At 40.5% G+C, this 15133-nt stretch overlaps 1 protein-coding gene across 5 annotated transcripts in view; it reads right to left on the reverse strand.

Moving 5' to 3' along the window:
- Positions 1-9358: 9358 nt before the first annotated feature.
- GRB10 (growth factor receptor bound protein 10) overlaps positions 9359-15133 on the reverse strand; it is a 278478-nt gene continuing 272703 nt past the window's right edge. For all 5 annotated transcript variants that reach the window (XM_036737462.1, XM_036737459.1, XM_036737460.1 and 2 more), the window contains one exon: positions 9359-12603. In XM_036737462.1, coding sequence (XP_036593357.1) covers positions 12457-12603 — 147 coding nt within the window. In that variant the 3' untranslated portion in view covers positions 9359-12456. The remainder of the gene's footprint in view (positions 12604-15133) is intronic.

A 15133-nucleotide genomic window follows, 5' to 3' on the forward strand; every position in this document is an offset into this window, starting at 1 on the left:
CTTATGTAGGAAATGGTACCTATACTATGCTTTAAAGAGAAATAGGGATTCCAAAGGACAGCAGGGAGGAAGGAATTCATTCTAGACAGCGAAGACCTTTTGTGCAAAGGCAGAGGTAAAAGATAGAATGATATGTTTGACGGGGAACAGGTAGCAGGCCATTTACTGGAAAGGGAAATGTGTGACGAAGATCGATATACAATGAGACTGGAAAGGTGGGTAGGAATCAGATTATGAAAGCCTTCCCATTCCAGGTTAAGGGGTTCATTTTTCCCTCTGAGAACAATAGGGAGCCATTGAATGTTTTGTTTTGTTTTTTGAGGTGGCAACATAGTCAGACCTTGGTTTTAGGAATATCAATTTGGCAGCTTATGGTTTTGAGAAGGAAGAGACTGGAGGAAGAGAGGAAATTAGGAGACTATTATAATTAGCCAAGTGAGAAGTGATGAGAGCCTGACCTAGAGTAGAAGATGTGTGAATGGAGAGAAGAGGGTAGATATGAGAAATGTTGTAGTGGTAGCATTAACAAGGAGACTTGACAACTGACTGGCTGTGGGGATTGAAGGAAAGATGACTTCAAGGTTGTGACCTTGGGTGACTGGAAGGATGGTGATACCACCTATAGAAATAGGGAGTTTAGTAGCTAGATGATTTTGGTTTTGATTTGCCTATTGTCAAGCTGTTCTCCAAAGTGTTTGCAGCCATCTAAAGTTGCACCAACAACATATTGAAGCACCTGTTTCCTCATTTATCAAACTTGAATTTTTCCATATATGTGTATGACAAACATATCATCACACATATGTATATGTGCATGTATATGCATTTGGCATGTGTATAACACGTACACCTATATATTATATATGCATATATATTTGCCTTTCTAATGGGGGCAAGGTGATATATTAAGGTTGTTTTGATTTGCATTTCTTTGAATTCAAGTATTTTTTATCAATAATTTGTACAATTAAACAAATATGTATTATAGTGTACAGATTACTATTCCAGGCACATGGGAGATACAGAAATTCTGAACTTGTAGAGTTTATAGTTTTCTAATTTTTTTTCCTTTATGTGAAGCTTTGAGTAAGGGAAGATCATAGGATTTTAGAGTTGGAAAATATCTTAGACATCATCTAGTCTCCTCTCAATTTAGAGGTGGAGATATTGAGGTCCAGAGAAGTCAAATGACTTACCCAAAGACACACCAGTTAATTAACTACTACAATCAAACTTTGAACCAGTGTCTTAAAGTAAGCCTCCTTTTATTGGGTTTTATTAAGTTACCCTAAAGTTGTTTGAAGAATATTCCCTACTTTTTCACTTCACCCCCAGATCAACTCACTCTCTGGATTTCTCTTTACCAGAAGCCCTGAACCTCTTGAGATGCCTGTACCCTGGGACCTATCTTTTTATTAGTGAGTTCCTTGCCTAGACCACAATTTCATGAAAGGCCCAAACCCTGTTCTCTTCGCTCCTGGCTCAACTCATTCTCTGGACTTGTTCACCTCCTGGTGAGCTGGAGCCTTGACCTAGAGTGGGTACCCTCCTCCACCCCTCTCCTTTTCAGCTCTTCTCTGTATGTGGTCTTTCCTTATGAGAACGTAAACTCCTTGATGATGCAGACTATCTCGTCTGCTTGTGTTTCTGAGGGATTCAGAACTGACCAATACATACTAAGTCCTTAATAAATAAATGCCTGTTTCTCTTCTCTCTCCCACAATAAGAAGGTAACTTAACATCCTCCAAATAAGGGAGAAACCTAACCCTACAGGTCTAATTATCTACCAAAGCTGAGAGATTCACTTTTCACTTTCTCCAGTTTTCTACTCTTTGCCTTAGGGTGGTTTTGTTTTTTTAAACACCCGGAGCGCCCTCTGTTGACCAAAATATACACTGCTTCAGCTGAAGAGGGAAACCAATAATGAATGATAAAATCACAAAGCACCAAAGTTAGTGTCAAAACTGGTTGTGAAAAATCAAGACGGGAAAGGGGAGTCGGAGGCTTTAGAGTGGACACCATATTTTGTGGGACGTAAGCACAAAAGTTTTGCCCACCAGAAAGGACGTGCAGTTTCATTTATATTCTGCCAGTAATTTGTATGCACTGGCTAGCTCAATTAGACAACAGTAACCCTAATAAGTGTCTATATAGTCTTTAAAGGTTCGCAAATCACTTTACAAATATTATCTCTGACCCTCACAACACCCCTGGGAAGGGGGTGCTATAATTATTCTTGTTTTACAGAAAGGGAGACTGAGGCTGACAGATTGAGTGACTTGCTTGTGATACAGTTGGATGGGGTAGGAGCTGGAGTGAGTGGAAGGGCGACCACGGGATGATGGACTGATAGCCAGAAGAGACTGCAGAGGCCCAACCCGTCATTATATAGATGAGGAAGCCAAGACCCAGGGAGAGTGATTCACCCAAGGTTATATTGGTCAGTAACACAGGGGTCCTCTGACTCCAGAGATACATGCATTGCGCTCTAGTGCTCTGAGGCCAGGGGGCTGAGTCCCAACGTGAGTCCGTTAGCTTCCTACAGACTGTATTCCTCACTCTGATTGGCTGTTTGGTAAATGGTAAATGAAGGAAAATGAAGGAGTATCTGGACAGGAAGTATGAATAAAGATAGGATGCCACAGGAACCAACATCTCCTCCTTGACATGTCTGGAACCTTTGTGGGTCTGGCCTTGTCTCATTCACTAGACCAGACTAGGTGGATCAGGGTGAGCCTTAGGCAAAATTGTAAAAAATGGAATGATGACTCTTTCCCATCTTTCTTGGCCTAGTAATAATCATATTTATGTGTTTTAGGATTTGCACAGTGCTTCATACCCATTTATTTAATTTAATGGGGGCATGAAAGTACTGGAAACCTTTAAGTCTAGTCCAGGGGTGGAGGCCACATCCTAGGTCCTCAACTGTGGCCCTTTGACTGAATCCAAACTTCACAGAACAAATCCCCTTTAATAAAAGGATTTGTTCTGTAAAACTAGGACTCAGTCAAAGGGCCACACCCAAGGATCTAGAAGGCTATACGTGACCTTGAGGCCTCAGGTTCCCCAGCCCAGTCTAGTCCTAATCCACTAACTATAGTGACTTTGGGCAAATCACTTAACAAGCTCTCTGGGTCTCAACTTCTCCATCTATAAAATGAGGGGGCTGGATTAACCCTTTAAGGTTCACCTTTTCACTATAATGGTCTGATTCCTCACTGCTGCACCTCCCCATCCCCAGGGGTTTTGTGAGATATCTAGGATATCTCCTAGAATTAGTGTCTTAGCAGCCCCTTTGCCCTAGTACTCCCATGTTAAAAAGAAGGCTGGATAAGTTGATGACACTTTAAAGGTGTTAGACCCCTTGGCACCAGGGCAGGGGGGAGGGGGAAGAAGAGCATTTGGGGGAGCACAGGAGCCTTTGCAGCAGCCTTAACGTACCACATTCTTATGGATGGTTCTTGGGTCAAGGAGTTTGTATCTTTGGCTAGGTTTGTTCTCAGTAAATACTTTTTAAAAATTAACTTCCATAATACATTTACAAATGTCACTGATGGTACCCTCTCCCTCCTAATTTTTTCTTGTGTTACATGTGTGACCATGAGTAAGACGCCTAACCTCTCTGAGCCACCTTGGTTGCCATATCTGTAAAATGGGAACACTGATATCCATAGTATTTCTCTCACAAGGTCGCTATGCAGCTCCAGCTAGACACTGTACGTAATGTGCTTTGCCCACTTTTAAGGACTTTATAGAGGCAATTATTACTATTAGTTACTACTTTATGTTGTTCCCAACCCTTGTGGTCTTGACATTAAGGTTTGAGAGAAGGAACTTTGCTTTTTTGTCCCTGCATTGAGTGCTATGCCTCGTACCCGGGTGGTACTTTATAACTGTTTGTGGGATTAAATCATCTTTGACCCTAGCTCTTCACAACCTGGCCTCAACCCACCCTTCCAGCCTAATAACCCACCCAGGACTTCTTCATGAGAATTATACCCAATACCAAACACTATCTGCCAACCTCCATACCTCAGCACTCTCCCCTTTACCCTGAATGCCTTCTCTCCCCACTTTTTTCTTAGAATCCCTAGTTTTCTTCAAAAGTCAGTTCAAGCACTACCTTCTATGTAAAGCTTTTAATGTTCCTCCCCCACCCCCATCACCTTTTGTTTATTTTGTGCATATCTATATGTGTACCTGTCATCTTCTTTGATTGGAGCACAAGTTCCTTAAGGAAAAATATGAAATGCTTCCCTTTTGTCTTTGTATTCCCAATGCTTAATACAGTACCTAATGATGGGGCCTTATTAATACTTGTTGACTGAATGATGGAAGAAGTAGGGATCAATTTCCTAAAGAGAAGACATGGTGTTGGACTCAAGTGGTAACCAACTTCTCTCATAAGCAAATACGCATTCATTTACTGACATCTTATAAAACAGGGTAAGAGGCCATCCTTTACTGGAAATGCATAATATGAAACATATTAACTGAGCCTCACATAATAGAGATGTTTAGTGTAATGGATTTTCTTGGAAAAACCACACAGTAAGTTGTTGAATTCACATGAATGAGAACCCTCCAAAGGGTGGTCAAGTGTTTGGAAAATTTAAAAATGGAAGATTTTGATCATGACTAATCATAACTCAAGAGGGTCACCATCCCCAACCTTCTCTCTGCTCCCAAACTACTCTGACAATGGAAAGCTATCTATAATTGTGTTAATAAAGTGAAGAGGAAGTAAATCTTCCCAGTCAAACTGTAGCTCTAGAAATGTGGGCCAGTGATTGTGAATGCAGGCACTCACTCTCTTCAGTCTCCTTTGATCCCCCATTCATTCTCTAACTTTATGAGTGAATAGGTTCTAGCTTCCCGGTTCCTGGAACATGGAAAGCATCCAACCAAAGATGGGGCTTTGGAGATCCTCAAGTCCAAAGCCCTCCTTTTACAGGTGAAGAAACCAAAGCCCAGAAAGGTTTAGACATTTGCCCAAGGATGCACACCAGACAGTAAATAGCAAAGACAGGATTCAAATCCAGATGCTGACTCCAAATTCAGCACTCTTATTATTATACCACACTGCTTCTCCTGGGAATAAGGGCTAGATTAATTAGCAAAAGAGAAAAAAATCAGCTAAAAAAAAAAGTCAAGCAACAGGTCTCTTTTCTATGATACAACTAAGCTGTAGTAAATCTTTGAAAAACAGCACGAAATATCTTGCACACCTCTGAGTGCAACTGTTAACGTGTTGCTGTTCGGTCGTCTCAGTAGTATCCAACTCTCCATGACCCCATTTAGGATTTTCTGGCAAAGACACCCGAGTGGTTTGCCATTTTCTTCTCCAGCTCATTTTACAACAGATGAAGAAACTGAGGCAAACAGGGTTAAGTGACTCGCCCAGAGTCAAACACTAGTATCCGTGGCTGAATTTGAACTCAGGAAGATGAATCTTCTGGATTCCAAGCCCAGTGTTCTATCCACTTCACTACCTAGTGTTACTAGGTCCTAATTATCCCTATCAGCAATCAAAAGAAGAACTCAAACAGTACGAGAGGCAGGGGGTAAAGAGCTCGGCTTCAGAAATCAGGAAGCCTCCCTTATTAGTCCCTTAAGTAATCACGAGTAGATCACATAACATATATGAACCTCCCTTTTCTTACTTGTAAAATAGGGGAGCAGAGAGGTTAGGTTGTTAGACAAATGATCCTTTCCCCTCCTAGCCTCTTGGCTATTCTTTTCAGTTCCCACTAACTTGAATTTTATCTGCCTTCAGTAGAGCCTCCCTCACTGCAAGATAACAGGAGGGTTGGATTAAATCTGATGTTCAACAATTTCCCACCCTATTATAACACACACACACACACACAAAAACTGGGCTGAAAAGAATAAGGATTTGGGGGAATAAATGAAATTGAACAGAGATTTCATAAAATTCCGAAAGGAGAAGTGGTCATGTTTACTGTAAACAGATACAACAATTTTAATTGAAAAGTAAAGTAGGGTTTGAGGCAAGCTGACATTGAATCATTTCATCAATTAAGCTGACGGGTATGAATTGAATGACGTTATTCACAGATTACAAGCAAACCAATTAAAGACTGGACTGTCCATCTATTGGTAATTGACACTGAGAAATGCCATCTCTGTAACATATCTAGTAATGATGAGAGAAGGTGGTTTAGAAACAATTCCAATATCACATTTCTACTCAATAGGTTGCTTTCCCAGGACTGAAATTTCTTAAATCAAGGTTAAGAGGCTAAAAAAGTCAAACTTAAAATAGAGAAGATCAAAAGGTAGCTTATTTCCATCTTTGATACACACACTCTAAACCATGATCTGGACTAGTTAAGGAAATGAGCCCAGTCCTACAGGTAAAGATGTACCAGTAGGCCCTTTGGTTTTGGCCTAAGGGATCCTGAAAAGGTAAAAGGAGGCTGGTGATTTATGCATTCAACTAACATTTGCTTTCTTTTCCGTTTAATGTCTCATCCCCATCTTTCTAAGCCCCCCTTCTTTGGCCAGTGCCTATGCCCCCAAAAGTTTGAAAGCAAACAGACATTTTGTCTGATGGAATCTCTGTAAAATCAAGGATCCTTTTCCATCTGTTTAAGTAGGGAGAAAAGTTATTCCTGGGTTCACTCTAACGAGTAGTGGTCATTTAACTTCTCTGTGCTTCAACTTCTGCAACTACAAAATGGAGCTGGACTCAATGACCTCTAACATCCCTTTCAGCTCCAAAGCTGTAACTCTATGGTTGCTTAGCAACTTTCATGGCATTTTAAGAAGTTTTATTAAGCCTGATGAATCTATTAATATTTATTAAGTGAGGGGCAGCTAGGTGGCGCAGTGAGTAGAACACTGGCCTGGAGTCAGGAGGACCCGAGTTCAAATGAGGCCTCAGACACTTGACACACTTACTAGCCGTGTGACCTTGGACGAGTCACTTAACCCCAATTGCCCTGCCTTCCCCCCAATATATATACACACACACACACTATATATGTATATATATATACATGCTATATATGTATATATATAGTGTGTGTATATATATATATGTATGTGTATACATATACATATTTATTTATTTATTAAGTACCTAGTATGTGCCAGGCACTGTGTTAAGCACTAGACATACAAAGAGAGGCAAAAGACAGTCCCTGCCCGCAGGAAACTCACAATTTAATAGGGGAGACAATATGCAATATCGGCAACCTATATTACAGAATAAGTAGGAAATAATGAACAGAGAGAAGGCACTAGGATTAAGAGGGGTCGGGAAAGGCTTCCTGTAGAAGGTGCAATTTTAATTAGTACTTAAAGAAAGCCAGGAAGGTCAGGAGTCAGAGCAGAGGGAGAACACTCCAGGCATGAGGGACAGCCAGAGAAAACACCCAGAACGGTGAGAGGTGTCTTGTTCTTGGAATAGCCAGGAAGTCAGCGTCACTGATTCAAAGAGTGTATGGCAGGGAGTAAAGCGTAAAGAAGACTGGAAAGGTAGGAGGGGGCTAGGTTATGAGGAGCTTTGAATGCCAAGCAGAGCATTTTCCATTTGATCCTGGTAGAGAGGCACCAGAATTTACTGACAAGGAGAATGACATGATCAGACCTGTGCTTTGTGAAAATCACTTGAGGCACACAGACCCACTGATAGGCTACTGTAGTAATCAAGATGTGAGTGAAGGGCCTGCACCAGAGCAGGGTGGCAGTGTCAGAGGAGAGAAGGGGGCATATTGGAGAGATGTTGCAAAGGCGATATCGACAGACCTTGGCAACAGATTGGATATAGGGGATGAGAGAAAGAGAGAGGGGGGAATCTGAAATGACCCCTAGGTTGTGAGCCTAAGGGGCTGGGAAGGTGATGTTGCCCTCTATAGTAATGGAGAAGGTGGGGGGAGGATAGATTTAGGGGGAAAGACAATGAGCTCTGTTTTGGACATGTTTAGTTTAAGATGACTACTGGATGTTCAAATTAAGATGTTGGAAAGGAAGCTGGAGACGAGAGAGTTTGGGGCAGGATTTGAGAATCATCAGCAGAGAGATTGTAATTAAATCTATGGATGATGATGGGATCACCAAGTGAAGTAGTATAGAGGGAGAAGGGAAGTAGGCTCAGGACAAAACCCTGTGAGTCATCGGTTAGAGGGCATGGTCAGGATGAGAATCAAGCAAAGGAGACTGAGAAGAAGCAGTCAGATAGGTAGGAGATCCACGAGAGAGTGGTATCCTGAAAACCTAGAGAAAAGAGAGCAGCGAGGAGAAGACAGTACAGCGTCACCAACTGCAGAAAAGCCCACTGGATTTGGCAACTAAGAGATCACCAGTAAATTTGGAGAGAGCAGCTTCGGTGGAATCAGGTTGGAAGCCAAATTGTAAAGGGTTAAGAAGAAAGTGAGAGAAAAAGTGGAGGCACCTATTGTAGACTGGTCAAGGGTAGAAGAGATCTAGAAGTATAGTTGGGGTACAATGATCGAGGCAATGATCAAGATGGGGGATGTTTGCAGACAGCAGGAAATGAGTCTGCAGATATGAAAAAGACATGGGAACCTGATCCAGAACTTGGCATATCAGCAATGGCTAGATGTATCTTTTAATGGTGAGAGGAATGCAATAGAATTTTTAAAACAAGCTCAAAAAAAAAAAAAATAAACACATGTATCAGTTGACTACCAGGACTCTTAACTATTTCTTGTCATCCCAGAATTCTTGCTAACATTTCCACTAAGCTTTAGGCATAAGAGCCAGCATGGAATAGGGGGGCAGAATGCTGAGAAAAGAAGGTAATGTCAGTTTCCATTAACAAGAAATTGCAAATTAGCTCTATTAAGCTACAGATCTATAGCTAATAACTTTGGAAATTTTAAATTAAATTTACTTCTGGTACTTTGCATCCCATTTTAGAAGCTGGAAGTATCTTTTAAAAATATTTTAAGTGAATAGGCTGCACCACATTACAAACAAGAAATTACCCAGGATTACCCAGGAGCAGTAGCATTATCTTATCAAATAAACATATAGCCAGAAAAACAGAAGAGCTAGTCTCAAAGAGAAAGGGGGGAACATCAGCTCTGGGGCTCCTTTGGGATCCATAGAAATATAAGATAGGCCTCAGCACACTGGGTGGATCCCATGGCAAATTTATGGGAGGCCATCTACTAGACTCACACAGAATGGTCAGGTGTGGGTGGGCTGCTATCTGTGTCGTTGGGAGGACCACCCATATAAACGATGAGATGACAGGGCCATTACTGTACTGGAGCAAGTTTAATACCTTAAGAACCTTTCAGTATTTTGCCTGATAGTTGGCCAAAAAAAAGTTTTAAACATAGAAACCAGATATTAACAGCAGTATAAAATGAATAGCTTTGTATTAATGTTTATTTCTAATTACAAGAAACAGAATATCAGTCCCTTATTTGTACAAAAATACCTGAAAGATAGATTACAATTAGGTTCACAAGCCCAAAAGCTATTTACAGTATGAAGCAAAGCATACTGAATAAAGGTTTTGTCTTTAAGTTAATACCTTTTGCATTCCCTGAAAACTTTTTAACTTTATTCCATTTTACAGTTACTACATCTTGCATTGTGACAAATAGAATTTACGATAAGCAAATCTTGCCACTGGAAAGGTGCATTGATTGGTCAAACTGTCAGGTATTTATTTAGTGCAGAAAAGATAAGACAAAACATCTAAACTGAGGCACGTGTTTCTTCAAGGTTTAACAAATAAAAGCTTTCTGTACTTTAACACCTAGTGTAACATAACTTAACTACTAACTTTATTACCAAAACCGTTTGGCATTTTCCTTCTCGACATATTCAAGATTGCTACATGAAGTATTCATTTAGAAAATAAAAATCACAGGCAAAGACAAAAAAAATATTCAACAGGCTCCAAAACAACCCTGAGCAACCCCTTTACATTCATGTCATTTAAATACAAAAATAAAAGTCAAATGTCCTTCAGTCCTTGGTTTTGCTAAGCTGGAACCCAGCTGATTTACTGGATTTGTTGGTTTGTTTGTTATAGGGTGGTACTCTCTCAGTGACCCAGCACAAAGGGAAGAGGAAAGTGAGCTGTGAGCTGGTAGAGTAAGCTTGTGGCCACTCTGAGACTGGTTACTTTCTCAAACAGTTCACTTAGGCTGGAAAAGTATAAAAGACTAAGTCAACCATCTACATACGTACAAAATTGTGATTCATAGTCAAACTTTTATTTATCTCCATTTAAATAAAATGCAAGTTTATAAATACAAAACACTGCAAATACTAGCTGTCTATTGGTGGTGGGTTGGGTGGAGGGGGGAAATGCACTATTGGAACCAATCTATGTAAACAGAAAAGAAATCTTATAGCCAAAAAAACCGAAAAAAGGTTTATTTCAATCCACCAAATAGAAAAGTTTATAATAGCTGTGTCTTCCCCCCAAAGTGAGGCTGAATCAGGCATGCAAAGTGAAGTTGGAAGTATGAACAGTTATTAGCCAAATTTCTGATTGTTTGAAAAGAGTGGCTAAAAAAGAAAAAAAAGGCAGGAAAATGCAGTTCCATATTGCAGTTGAAAAACACATTTTGCTAAAAAAAAAAAAATCTCCATCTTCATCTTCTAAGTAGACATTTCATGGAAAATACTAGAACGTGATCTGTAAACTAAAATACAGTGTTTCTATACCATCGACATAGTTATAGCTGATATGTATTACTTAAGCTTGTTACATTTTTGTCTTAAACTACTGTCAAAGCTATATATGATGACCAAAGAGCAGTATGAAATGGTTTTTTCCTTCAGCAGAGAGGATTTTTAAAGCAATCCAGTGGCTAACATCAATCAGGGAGCCGGTCCGCATTCTTACCGCTATGTTAAAAGAAAACTATTTTGTTCACCACAGTAGTCTGAACACCCTTTCAAGTAAGCACTTTCCAATCTGCAGAGAAAAGGGGGAAATGGCTATTTTCACGCCTGGTTTCTGTTCAGGGTAAGAGGCAAGGACTGAAAGATATGGGATGGAAAAATCGGAAAGACCATAGCCACGGTCTTTCCGGCTCATCAGAAAAAAAGAAAACCAATATTGTGTTATGACTAAATATTCATTTTAAACATTTACAATGAAGCAATTCTGATCATAAGCCAGTAGTAATGTGGATTCCAAATCGGCTTGCAGTCAGCTGGCTTACATGTATGAGAGTGTGTGTGTGTGTGTGTTTTTCTTTCAGCAGGATGGAGGCCACAAGGTCAAAACCTCTTAAATGTCAGGTTGAGTCTGTGTCCATTTTGTTGTTTGTGTATGTTTCTCACCATGGAGACACTCAGGACACTCACTGCAGTAAACAAAATAGGAGCCATTTTTCTTTTAAACTCCTGGAACTATACCCGTGGCAGGGGCTTGGGCTGCATTCTGTAGCATTATTAAGCCTTTCAACAGGCTGACGGTGGTAACACGGTGGTGCTTCTGAAAGCAACTGAAGACCACAAAGAACATAAAGCTAAGGGGAAGAAAAAAGGCTGATCATTTGTCCTAATAAGCAGAAGATCAGCACTGGTGATTTTTCATAGAAATCAGCCTCTTTTGAAACCACGAGCATGGTCATTCAGTTGTGACTGTGTAACAGCGAATTTCCTAAAGAATAAAAACTATTTGACTGGGGGGGGGAAATATAACACATATGTTAATAACAAAAAGTTCTAACATTTGTGCATAGAAATTGGATGACTAAACTGGGGTCTCATGACTGGGTCCATTAATTATGCTACATACCAGTCATTTCCCCCTAAGGATAAAAACCTCACAAATGATTTTCAAAGTCCACTGGGTGGTGGAGTTATAGTTTTAGAACTGAATTCACACTGATTTTCACACTGCTTTAATCAGCTGAGGGCAGAAACTGCCCTTGGAGAAATGCTGAGACCCAGCACTTTTAGGTCTTCTAATTCTGACAGGCAGAGACTTTTTAGCTCCTGCATGAATTGAAAAGCCACATCAGATCCTAATATAGGCTGTATACAATATCCAAAATAAAGTAGGAGTGCAAAACAAAAGAGTGATCAATACAAAAAAGTAAACACACCAGTTTTAATTGTCAAGATTATTCCAGGGCAAGAGTCCTTTTCTAATGATTTCTCTTCAGAACCTGTTCCTGTTAAGTGGCCAGTCAAGATGATCATTCCAGTTTAGTCTCAAATTTGCACACGATTCTACATGCCTTCCTTTATTTGGCAAGGGGAGGAAGGTGTGCTGGGATACTCAGCAGCAGATCATTCTCAGGTGCTGGACAAACCAGGAGGATCTTGGTCTGTCGGCACCCGCTGAATCCATCCCTCTGAGAGTCTCGAGGTGCAGAATATAATTTTTAAACCAATTTACAGACCTGCTCATTCATTCCAGTGTTAACTTTCTCTTAGTTATTCTTCTAGCAAATCCAGTCTTCAACCAAGAGCCAAATTCAAGGTCATAAGGCCACTCTGATACAGTGATGTTTGAGTTTGCAAGGCAAAACTCCTTTGTTTAGCTGGTAGAACTCAACAAGCTGGATCAGATCGCTGAATTTGGTATTTCCATCATCAAGGCTGAAGAACATTTGTCCCTCGTCCTCACACTATAGGAACAAAAATACTTTCAACATTAGATGGCACAACCCAAAAAGTCTACTGTAATTTAAAAAAAAAAGCCCACAATTATATGGTAAATTAGCCTTTACTTCATGAACTGTATGGTAAAATAGTAGGGAACACTACAGTAAGGTAGAAAAGTTAATTAAAGCTCAAAGAGTATAGTCATGGCTTTGTCCACCAAGCAGCCACAATGAGGATTCCAAGGAACCGAGGAGGAGGAATCCAAGGAAGGACGAAGAGACAGATTCTACCACTCCTTCAAGACCACACACTGAGCCAGTAGCGGAATAGGAAGTGGGTCTTGGGAGGACGTGCAGCTTCTACAGCTAAGATCCTACTTTTGATTATTTGGCCAAGTGCCCACAAAAGCTTCCTCTTCTCAACAGCACAGCGATTTCCCCCTTGACTTAAAACTGTTGGTTTCAGCTTGCCTTCTTAGTTCTTAGCGGGTGGTTCTCTCCCTGCCTCCCTGTTTATTCAATGAAACACAGCACAACGTATAGTGCCAAGAAGTCCTGCATTTGGAGTTTGAATCCTAGCTCCACTATGTCCTCCCTGTATGATCTGTGACAAGTCACCTTAACTTTCTTTGGCCTCAGTCTCCCGATTTGTAAAATGAAAAAATTGGACTAGACAACCATAAAGCTTCCAGGATCCAGATGAAAAATGGAGAACTGCAACAGAGTGTGGGGCAGCTGCCACCATTGCAAAAATATTCAAGCCTTGTGTATTTAAACATAGAACCGCTCCTTAATTCTAAGAGCACAGCTGTGGCCAGAAGCACCTTTCAGACTCTAAAGCACAGGCTACAATCTTTTTTCCCCCCAGTAATGACTCACACCTCTGTAATTTCCAAAGTTGACATTACAAAGCACACCCAAAGGCTAATAAAGAAAACCTGTCAGGAATGTCTGCTTTCCAAAGCTGGAGGACCTACGTGCATAAACTCAGAGATCATATGTAGACCTGACGTGTGGACTACCAGTGTCACTGACTGTACCTATACTATATGCATATCAAAAATAAAGCATTTCTACTCTTGACTTGTTGCCAATCTAATGACACCATACAATAAGTCACACTTCCATAGTGGCTTTAAGGTTTACTAAGTGCTTTTTCTAGTTGGGATAGGTAGAACTAATATTATTATGACACCCATTTTGTATTTGAGAAAACTAATATGAAAGTAATTCATTAGTTTGCTAATCACTCTTTCTGGATCTGGCAATATCATACAATCAGACACAAATCCTTTGGGCCTATAGAACGGAAAGTTATTTTATGACGTGGCATTTTGTTTTTTGACTTGATGTGGAAGCAAGTATAGGGAAGTGAAGTCCTATGTAAGTCAAGATTTCAGAAACTAGCACATAATTGGGCAAAATAAGTCGCAAATGATTTCCTTTATTTCTTCCTCATTTATGGTGAATTCTCCATTTTCATTTTTGTTACCTATAGTTTGTTTTTTCTTTCATTTAAACAAATCAAATTAGTTAATTTAGCTATTTCATTTTTTAAAAATAACTTATTTTTCTTAAGATTTTTTTGTTTTCCATTTTGTTAATCTCTTCCAGATTTTCCTAGGAAAAGCACTATGAGGTCTCTACGCTATCCTAACAGGAGGTTCTAGTTACTATGCTATGAACTTACCCTGGAACCAGCTTGATTTTCAGGCTCAAGTACAGAGCTTACTCAATAAAGCCTGATCAAAGGGGCAGGACCTGGCCTGCCCAACTAGCATTCTCTTTCTAGGAAGGCCAGGCTGAAGCTAACAAGAGAGCCTTTCCACCCAGATTTCAGCAAGTGCCTTTTGGGATAGTAGAGCCCCATGTACCTACCACCTGTAGAACTGTATTTACATAATTATCGTCAAGACAGGGGAACATGAGGTAGACACGCTATCTGGTCTTTTCAGAAGAACACCAAGTTACCCTGCATTTGCTTTTTTACCCTCAATAGAGGAAGCAATGAGAAACATAGTAATTAATTTGGGATTTAACCTCATTGTGAAAATCACCCATTGAACTCCCTGTGGTTCAACTGTACATCACTGTGGTCCCTCAGGCACCGTACCAGTGAAACATGTTGGTACCAGAGAGTATTGTAGCTATAACGAACACTCAGGTGTAGCTGGTATCTGCAAAAGAGCTACTGGAAATGGCAACTGGACCACCCTTAGTGATGAACGGTTCATTCCCCACTGAAAAATTCCTGCTGCAGATACCACTCTCCACTGCCTGGACCCTTCCTCAATTTTCCCTAGCAGAGAGGCTGCCTTCATTCTATCCCCAACAATCAGAGCCCCAGTCCCTTTTGGAGCTCAAAGATTCAAGGCCTAAGGCTCATTCTAGCTCTAACATTCTAATATTCTGGCTGTGTGTGCTGTCAAGGCAGATGGCAACCTTTTTTATTATGACTGGTGGGTAAGAGGAAGGGGTAGGGGAGGTGGGGAACTGAGGGAGTCCCATTAGGAGGCCTCCACTTCTCAGCAAAGGTCTTGCGCCAAGTGAGGAG

Source organism: Trichosurus vulpecula, chromosome 9 (assembly GCF_011100635.1).
Source record: "Trichosurus vulpecula isolate mTriVul1 chromosome 9, mTriVul1.pri, whole genome shotgun sequence".
Classification (NCBI taxonomy): Eukaryota; Metazoa; Chordata; class Mammalia; order Diprotodontia; family Phalangeridae; genus Trichosurus; species Trichosurus vulpecula.